Genomic DNA, 10,549 nt, shown 5'->3' on the forward strand with positions numbered 1-10,549 from the left:
GATCCCATGTCAGACAGACAGATGTCATCCCTTATCTCTATACATGAACAAAAACATATAGTGTGAGTTGAGGGATTTTTTCCTTGCAGAAAGGAAGTGATTGAGAGACACCACGTTAAAATTAATTTTCCTTTAATCTAATAATTCACTCTCATTCCCTTTCTCTCTCTTCCCGTCTCCACCCTGAACTGAACTGCAACATTGCATTAACAATGGACTAGTGGATAGGAGGATCTATTAAAATGAGTAACTCACTGCGTAAGGTACTTCCTTTGCAGTATGCTCCATCTGCATGAAGCCAATGTTTTGGTGTGCTGTCTGCTACTGTAACTAGTTCTCTCCCAGATATCAATGAAGCTGTGCATACAATCTATTTTTTTTATGCAAATTATGGCTTTGGAGAGGTCATGCCTCAACATCACTGAATTAATAAGCAGCCAATCTGTAATATAAATAACATATTTAAAATCATCAATCAACTTTGAGATTATTACATTGTTTGCAGAACATAATCAAAACTGTTAATGGGCAGTTCTTGCTGGGCATTTCTTTATGTCGTTCTGCATGAAGATGCAGCAAAGCATATGAATAAATCTCTTTCAGGAGAAGTTTGTAAAAAGAGCACTTTTCCTGCTATCTTTAAGAACATGAGTGATTATTGAGCTGTTTCACAAAACTGTTTGTACACCAATGTTTGAGTTACACTTGAGAAACACAGTAATTCAGAAAACAGATTTCTGTTTAAGGCTTTGAATGGTAAAAAAAAAAATCCCACCCTACTCCAAACCCTGAAAAATTCTATAAATAAGCAACATTATTTAATCATGAACAAGATACAGAATCCCTACAATTTTCAGAACAAATTATAAAGTTTTTACACAGTTATTATGTTTTTCCTGTTTTAGCAACTAAGCCAGAAGTTGGTTTTGCTTTTCATACCTGCTTTCCACAATGCTTTCTTCTGTGCATTCTAATTTAAAAGAAAAACTAATATTAGATAAAGCAACACATAATTTGACAGCCTACCAGTTAAATTCTGACAGGGTCAATAAAATGAGAGCTTCAGGAGTCCCAGATGAGGAACACTTTCATGAATGCCTCCATTGTGTAAACTCTCTGTATCTCCTGCCTGCAAATGACAGTCATATGCCACCAGCTGCAGGAGGCATTCCAGCAATGTCAACTGCTGTGGGGCATTAAGGCAGGGTAGATGAGTTGGTACTTCTTAATATTTTTCCCTGGCTAGTGTGAGAGCTGTCACACTTTACTCATTTAAGTGCTATTTTTTAAAGACTACACTGTTTATTTAGAAATGTAAGAAAATATATAATTAAAGCCTTGCTAATGGAGCTCCTCATTTTAATAGTAGTTTTATTATATAAAGCCAGCTGGAAGCAATTATTTCTTTCCTTGCATACTCTTCATTAGTTTTTACCTCCCTCCTCCCCAAGACATCTATTTCAGATGTTCTTATCAAATTTATGTATTTTAAAAAGTAAACTGTTCAAGGAACAAATAGCTACTAAAAGTTGTGATAAGAAGTGTGAAAACATGTCCACTACTCAGCAAAACTGCTGCTACCACTTCAGAGGAGATTGTTTTCCTATGAATTCCACTTTACAGGTTTCCATAAATTTTTTTAGAGAATTCCTGTAAGAAAGAAAAGGCACATTTTTAATTAAGAACTAAGTCTGAACACAGTGATACAGGTTTTGGGTTTAATATGAACAATGTAATTTGCTTTTGAACAACTCGCTGAAGTCCAGTCTGATTTTTTTTTGTCTACTAAGTCTTTGTGGAAAAAAATAGTATTCAAGTATTCCATGAGTTTAATGTTTCCATTTTTCTTGATATTTCCTTTGTCAAATACACGGATTTGATATATGAGAATACAAATATAATGAGGGTTTCTTTTTAAGTATTAGCCATGCCTTGGTTAAGAAATTGTACAAAGTGGAAATCAAACTGAGATGCTTTTCACCACCTTCCACATGATAATCCAGGACATCACACATTTTTATCAGGTTTTTTGCATACAGACAAACTAAAATAAAACAACACTGAACTCTCCATGTCAGCACTTATATTAAGTCATCCTTGGAAGTGATGCTTCTCCTCTCTGCCCCTTACATCTTCCTATAGACCCTTATAATCAAGATTGTTTTAATTATTCAATTACTACCAAGAAGAGTTTTTTCTTTTAATACATATTCAGATATATATACAGAGAAAGACAAACTGTAGGGACAAAAAAATGAGGAAAGACATAAATAAATAAAGGATATCAATAATGATCTATCATAAAATGACATTTTGCTGTTGTACTTCCACAGGAGCCGTAACATCTCACAAGACATCCCTCTGAAAGCAGCAATAAAACTGCAGTACAGTACACAAGGTTTTGTATTCTGTGCAGGCAAAAGGCAATGAATATGCTAAAAGAAAATAAATCTGCATAAACAGATCTGACAAAAACATCTTCTGGTTTGCTTTTATAAACATATATTTCTAATGAGAAAACAGAGAAGATAGAACATTTTGGGAAGCCAAATTTTTATGTAAACAAGAATAATTCCTTTCAAAATGCTACAACAAAAGTTGGCAATACCAGTTAGCAAGGAGTCCTGTAAACATTTCTCCTCCAATTCCTTTCATGTTGAATTATCCTGCCCAAATTTCATTCTGAGATTTCTGGTTGAAAAAATTCAAAAGTTCAGAGGCAAAATGAAAGCAACCATAATTTTGCACTGGGAACTTCCAGGTAACCCACAAAAAACTGATCCTTCAGTGACCAAGACATAAAGCCATACAGAGGTCCATAATGTCTAAAAGCTCACACCTGACCAGACTTTAACAGAGAACCTTGTTTAATTTCTGGATTTTAATAAACCAGGAAATCAGGTTTAGATTTCCTTAAGAAAGTGCAACAGTTAATTTTATTTTTTTTAAATGATGTTCCTCTCCTCGGTGTCTAAGTAATAGAAAATATTAAAATACATAAGAACAACTTTCTCTACCACCACAGAATCTTGTCTTGCAGAATACCTGCACATTCAACTTCATAAAAGTTACACATGTACAGAAGACTTACAGAATTGAGCTCCTGCTTACAGCTCACTCTGAAGGCTAGTACCTTGCTGTCTGTGATTCTCTACCTGAACTATATGTTGTCCTTGATGCATGACAGAGCCTCCAGTGACATGAATGGAAAACACATGCTTGGATCACTGTGAGGATGTGATCTTTTATATTCTGTTTTCCTCTTACTAGTTCACCAAATGTTGAATTGCTCAGATGAAAAGAACTAAACTGCTCAAAGCTAGAAGCATTGCATTTTAAAGTTACCAACCTTTAAGAAATACACATTTAAAGAAATCACGGAGAAAATGCATATTCAGAGATTCAGGTAAACTATCTCTTTTCCTGGAATTCTGGTGAAATAAAGTTTAAAAAGCAACACCACAAATAAACAAATTGTGTTAATTAGATGTGTCCTGTTGTTCCCTGAGTTGTTAAAAAATACCGAGAAAAAGAACAATTAAAGCTCTGTTTTCAATATTAATTGCAGTAGATATCACAAAAAATAGGCAGGCATTTACCCAGTCACTCAGTCTCCTTTATAAGGGACATCTTCCAAAACCCACAGGTAGGCAGACAGCAGCACCGATCTCTACTGGTGTATTTGTGCTGTGGTCCATTTTTGGGTAAACACCACCTCAAATATCACAGTAAATTTAACTTCAATGACAAGCCCAGAATAAATTTTCTCACTTTCCATAAAGCTTCTTAAAGTATCACTTCTTATTCACTTTGTAAGAGAAGATTGCTGAGTTCTGTGTGGTGCATGTGAGGGAATGGCAGGATGGTAATCATGACATTCTCTTTTCTGAACTCCCATGTTCTCTAAGTGGCAGATGACACTCTCCTTTCCTTTGCACAAGTGCACAGATACGCATCATCAGTAGAGGATGGGGATGCAATGGCTTCCCAAGAGAGTCGGAATAGCATCAATGGTACACTGTTGGCAAGTTCACACTGATCAACGCAATTCTGAGATGCTCACCCCCCTGCCCTCCAAATCCGAGGACCTTTCTATGACAAAATATTGTGTGACAGAGCCATACAAGTGCCACTGTTTTCTCTGTCAGTGAACAAAAATAATTTGGAAAACAGTTGTCAAGTATTTCAATTAAGGAAAGGAGGCATTAGGGTGTTAAGATAATGAGTGGGGTGAACAGTAAAGCAACAGATGCCTGTCCACTGGCTGATGTACAGTCTCTTTATTTTGGACATTTGTTAGACAGACTGATGTTAAACTAAAGAATGCATTTTGCCTCATTGAAAAACTGTACATAAACACATAGACATTCATTATATCAAAATGCTTTTTAAGTTTACTCCTTTCTACAGGTCAGCTGGGCAAAAAATAAGCCCCTTGATTCAAGTTTATCTAGATGCTGAAATTTTGTCTTTACACTCTCAGAATTACAGCAAAAAGCTGCATTACTGATTCTCTTTCCGAACTAAGTGATTGAGACAGTAAGAGTGGAATTCTCCTTTTCTCCCTCTTCTCTGTTTCAGCCTTCTCTTTCTTGAGCCAGTATGATTCATCACCTCCTGGGTATACTAGGAGCCCCAAGTTTGGAAATTCTTCTAAACTGTGAAGAAACATTAGTCTATAAGGCAAATCTTTTTACAATAGCAGAAGCACTATTGTTTGAAAAAATAACTGAGCAAAGAAAGCTATACACAGCGTATGTTTTGAGTATTTCTAGTAAAAAGTAAATGCTCTTTAAAGCTTTTGTTTCTGATTCTACTTTATGACGGCAGTTCTGTATCAGTGAACAGGGTGTTCCTTTGCAATCAGCACAGTGTCACAATGACCTGGCAAATGTGAATGCTTTCACTATCACTACAGTCCTTGCAATCTTGCCTCAGCTGTGACCCATTCACTTTTGCCCCAACTTCACTAAGATGCCTTACTCAGCATCTAATTAGTTAGGGAAGATTTGCCTTGGCTCTTAACCCTGACATAAGAGCAGGAGAATCTGCTGCTGTTTTATACCAAATCTGTTCCGTCACTACATTAATCAAATCCCTATAAAACTATACTTGAATAAGTAACTACTAAAATACAAAATCAAAAAATATAAACCAGTGTATTTTTAAATGTTAAACACGAGTACTTATTGCACAATATATATTTAAGTATGTGATTTAATGTGTTTCAATGATTCATGCAGGTTTTACAGTTTTGTGCATACATATCTCAAAGCTCTGACAGTGTTAGCACATCATCAACAAAGATATAGAATGGCACAAATATGTTCAAACACCGTATGTATATATGTGCAAGATTAATATGTATAGAAAGGAATGGGAAACAATTTGCTATATTTTAGTTCTCCTTTAAATACCGAACACAGTGACAGAAGCTATAGAGATGCATTGTTTACTTTTAATCATGTATCATGTGTATAGCCATGCATCTATCATTGCATGTATTTGTATGTCTAGTTGTATATGCCGCACGAAACATCCTGCATTTTTGTCATGTACAATATTTCCCAATGCCCCTATTCTGAGGCACATCGGAAGCAGCAAAAAATTCTTGAGGCAAATATTTTTGATTTGATAAAAGGAAAAGTACACATTTAAACCACGCTTTATCAAAATACCCAACAAAATTAAAGCAAGTGTCTGAAATAAGACAATGTACCCAACAAAGCTTCTAAATTCATTCTAGCACACAAATTTAATCATGAACAGCATTAAAAAACCCCACCTGGGCTCACATCATCTTTAAAATGGTGTGATAAAAATATATATAATTATAAGATTATTATGTTTGCTGATGCTTACTTAGAAAGGTGATTACCTTAAGCTACGAAATGCATTTTACCAATGCCAATCTTCTTCTCAAAATGTTCATAGTAAATCAATGTATGATGTTACAGCCTGTTGTCAAATTAAGTTTGAACTCCTTTCGCATGTACATAGTTACATGCTACAGTAAAACAGTTAATTACTTAATAAATGTTAAAATTGCATACAACCTCTATGACCAACAACCCAGAAACATTTAAAAAGCTTTCACCTTCAATCCATTAGACATTACACTACTCTCCTATTTTTAAACACAGGTTCAATAAACAGTTTATGTGCCTGTGTCTACATCAATTCTAGGAACTATCAGATGCAAGATACAAGCACAGCTCAAAAAAGGCAGCACACGTTATATGCAATTTAATATTTCTAGCAATATAAACACATACTCCACATATTATAAGTATTATTTAGTTTTCCTTGGAATAAGCATGCATTTATGCAAGGAAAAAAAGTTGAATTTACTGTACCATATCTCTTGTGAACAGATGCGTCTATATTAATATACATCATTGATTTAATTTTTCGTTTTCTTGGCTTCTCGCTCACCTATCTAGAAGTGATTTCTCTGGTGATAACTAACACATCATGCTAATGAGAGAATCTAATGTACAATAGAGAAATGTCACTACTAATAATATTTGCATGAAGTTAAATAAAGCAACTGTAAGAGAATGTCAGACAGTTGTTCTTTAATAAGATACAGTTACACAATGAAATTATGTTGTTAATTTTGTTACATCATTGAGTGAATCCTAAATTACTATGTAATGATGCACAGATCCATTTATAATTCTGTATACTGCTTTTTCACTCTCATGTTGAAAACAGATTCTGGAAAGGCTATTACCTTTTTATCTGAAATGGATTAAACATACTTCTTTCTCAACAAAAAGGTGGATGGCTCTGGCATTTTGTGTCACTGTGGGTTACAGCCATTTCTCTTACGGTCTCATTTCTGAAATGACTTTAAAGTATTTTAGAACATTACAGCCCTTAAGGTAACTGGATGAAGAAAAATGACATTTCTTATTCTGACAAATGCACAAAATATTTATGAAAGCAGACAATCACAAAAGCCTGCTTTTTTTTAATCAATCAAATCCAGACCTTCTTTTCTGTTGTTAACAACTCCTTGCCAGAACTAGAATGGGCAGTGCGTGCCCTGGACCTAACCAGATGAGCATGGAAAAGAAGCCAAGGGTTTCTGCTCATTCTCGACCTGTCACTGATCAAAGTGACCCAAAGAAACACTCCTTTTTAAAAGTTAAGATTTACGCCCTTTGAGGTTATCAGACATTCTTCTGTATACAGAAGGGATGACCCCTTTCAAGCAAATCACACAATTTTACATGGACAAAAGGTACATAGGCAAAACAATGCAGTCAAGTGACCATGTCATAAACTTCTCACAGGTAATTTAGAATAGTATTCCTTTTCCCCTCTCACCGCACAAAAATCTGAATTTGCTCTGGAATGTGGAGATACCATTTTTTGTGCTCCCATTTTCGAAAGAAAATAGTCCAAAAATAAGTACCACCATACTTGCTATTAATAACCCAAACCTGTACAATCAATCCTAATTTTTCTAAGACAAATATCACAATGAAGTTGATTTTCTTTTTATTCTGAGGAAAGTTATTCACTCCTATATTATTCAAATAGCAGTGCAGTGTGAGTTGAGAGGTAAGAGGAGGGAGGGATTGAAAGGTTTTGTTTTGTTCTACATAAATCTTGCTATGCTTTAGTTTTTCCACTAAAAACCTACTTGAGATTAAGTTATACTTCCATGGGAAAGTGATGGGGCTCAGAGTTTGTTTGCTTCTAGAAAATATGTGGAAAAGCAGCATTACACTTAGAAATTTGAAAGAGAAATGTCTCTAGCAATACTGTGTATAGCTGGAAAAGTTTCACTAAACAGTTCTTTCAAACCATTCCAAACTTTGCTTGCAACTTATGTACATTTCATAACTTTATGTTATTTGTACTCATGAAAACAATTTTTCTTAAAGCATAGGAAAAGTTCTTAAAATACTTACATTTCCAGAAGATGGACTGAAAATAATTAACTATCAAATGAATGAAAATAGATAACAGAAAACAGTATTCAAAATTTTAGTGATTTACCAAGAAACACTGGCACTTAGACACAAATCTGCAATTGCACTTGCACACTATATGTACAAGCTAGCAAGTTATAACAGCCCCAACAAATCAGAAATATAAGACAAAATGTTATCCTTAAAGAGGAGAGAAATGCATTTAGCAAAATAACTTACCCTCCTCTTAAAAGCATGATGAAAGCATATTTGCACTGGATATGCTTAGCACATGATAAACAAACAAACAAAATATGACAAGGAGATTAACAAGTACGCAAACGTGTCAGCAACAGACTTTTAAGAAATAAATCTGTTCGACATTACCACCTTTTCAGTGCTACTGTGTATGTCTGCCAATTCACACTGATGCAGCATCCACCACACATTTAGTCATTTAGTACATTACTTCTCGCTTTGGATACAGAGTACAGCATGGGCATTCATGTTCAATAATTTACAAAATCCAGTTAATATTCAAGAATTAGTACATTAAAAATATTATTTAAAAAGAAAAATAATAAACAAATAGCCTAGATTGAGTGCATAAATGTTCGATTTGGTTTAATAAGGTAGTTGTCTCAAATTATTTGACCCCCCTTACACATTGTGATGCCCTTCTATTTAGTTTTGTTTCCTTTCTTTGTCAGTGTTGAACATTTTCTAGTATTTTAGAGACCACACAATCTAAATCTGTTGAAAAAGATCTAATACTAAACAGACAATCTAGTACTATCTATGTGGTTCAATCGTCATTTATCAATTGATTGTTATCTGGATCTAGTTATGTTAACTCTTTTGTGGCTGAAATGTAAAGAACCTTTCCTCCACCCTTAAAATTTAATCTGACTTCTTGCTAAAAGAATATAGCAAGTAATTAGAATAACTGCTTTCCATGTCACTGCCTAATATCAGTGTAACCAAATATGTTATGTCTCAAAGAGAGGCATAGAGCTGATAATGTTTGTAAGCAGTGCGGTAGCAATTCACCCTTCCTAGTGCCAAGCAGTGTTTTTGAAATGTGCATCTCTACCAGGAAATGAACTTTTTTACTTTTAAGAATGGGAAATTGAACAGAGTTGCTTATTTGCCTTACGTTGATTACATTCTATACCAGCATACTGTATCAGCAGTAATCAGGGTCCCTCTACAGGATACATCAAAATATTCCTTATTCAAACGCCTTCATCCTGTCCTGAGCTATACTGCTTAAATGATCACCCATAGACAGCCGCTATTGGTTAATAACTATCTGCTTTGGGGTTTTTCCTGGCTTTAAAGTTTTTTTAATTAAACTATTGTTTTATGGTCAGTATTCAGGCATGCTTTGTTCCTTTAAACTACAAAAACCAATTTACTTTCCCCCTCTTTTCTTACAGTACAACACCTCTCAGGTAAATGAATTAATTCATCTTATGTCCAACATTAAATAAAAGACAAATATTACTACACAAATTTACTAACTCCTCTTCTGGCTAACACAATATTTCAATTATTATCCATCAGTGTCAGACCATAATTCGAAACTAGTTTTCAGAAGGGTAAAACATCTCCTGGTAGGGAGTCACCCTGTTAAAAACCTCGAGGTTGAACTTCCCTCCCCTGCTTGAGCCCCATCCAAGCTGAAAGTTTCTCCCTCTCTTTTTTCTTTTTTTTTTTCCCCTCTCCCTTTCTTTTTTTTCCTTATTTTTTTTTCCCTTGTCCCTTTCCCTTCACCCAGAAGAGCCAAGCAATTGTGCAAAATTTACTGTAACACACAAGGCGCGTATCACCAAGTGCATGGTACAGAGACAGTGGTTCCTGTGATTAATTATCAGTTATAACTGGCCTTGCAGTAACATTTTCGCTTTCCCGTCAGAACCGGCATACCAAGCTGCCTTAAACGCGGCCCCCGGTGAAGGAGCAGCTCTGGGGAGGACGCCAAGGCTCAGCTCCGCAGAGAGAGGGGGAGCGAGAGAGGGAGCAAGCGGGGAGAGGGAGCGGGAGAGGAGAGACCCGAGGACTGAAACTGTCTCCTCTAACGACCCTCAGCTCCGTGCTGGCAGCAGCTCCAGCAGGACGGCTCGTCGCTCCTTCCCTCTGAATAAAACTGTGTTCTACCACATGAAGTCAATTATGCCGTTCAGAGGGGCCCCCTAAATTTAGTATCAGTTTGATTTTGGGGGCTTATGTACTCAGGAAGAAAAAGGAGTTTTGCTGGGATAGCAGACACTTTTATTTATGGGACAGGGGATAGCAAAGGGGAAAAAGGCTGGAACAAAACAAAAGCAAAGAAAGAAAGAAAAACAATCTTACTAGGAGCAAAGCTCCATTTGGAAACTTTAAAACAAATACTCTGCTTTTACTTAAAGCTTTAATATTTTTTTCTTCTTTTAAAAAGGAGCCCTTAGGGAAGAAATGAAGTAACCATGCACATTCCAATGACATAGTTATGACAGTTCAGAGGCTAACTATGTAGTGATGAATGAAACAAAAATGAAACGTGGAAAGAAAGAGAAAAAGGAGGGGGGGGAAGCACAAAAATTCCATGTTTTAAAATAAACGAAAGTAACGTACCTGTTGGG

General features: G+C 35.5%; 1 protein-coding gene across 1 annotated transcript in view; it reads right to left on the reverse strand.

The window, feature by feature from the left end:
- Window positions 1-10,549, reverse strand: part of BNC2 (basonuclin 2) — a 322,953-nt gene that overhangs the window by 217,991 nt on the left and 94,413 nt on the right. Inside the window, 1 exon segment of the mRNA XM_008632568.2 lies at window positions 10,542-10,549. This exon segment is cut by the window's right edge and continues 193 nt beyond it. Within this exon segment, the coding sequence (XP_008630790.2) occupies window positions 10,542-10,549 (8 nt within the window).

Source organism: Corvus brachyrhynchos, unplaced genomic scaffold (assembly GCF_000691975.1).
Source record: "Corvus brachyrhynchos isolate BGI_N302 unplaced genomic scaffold, ASM69197v1 scaffold194, whole genome shotgun sequence".
In the NCBI taxonomy this organism is placed as follows: Eukaryota; Metazoa; Chordata; class Aves; order Passeriformes; family Corvidae; genus Corvus; species Corvus brachyrhynchos.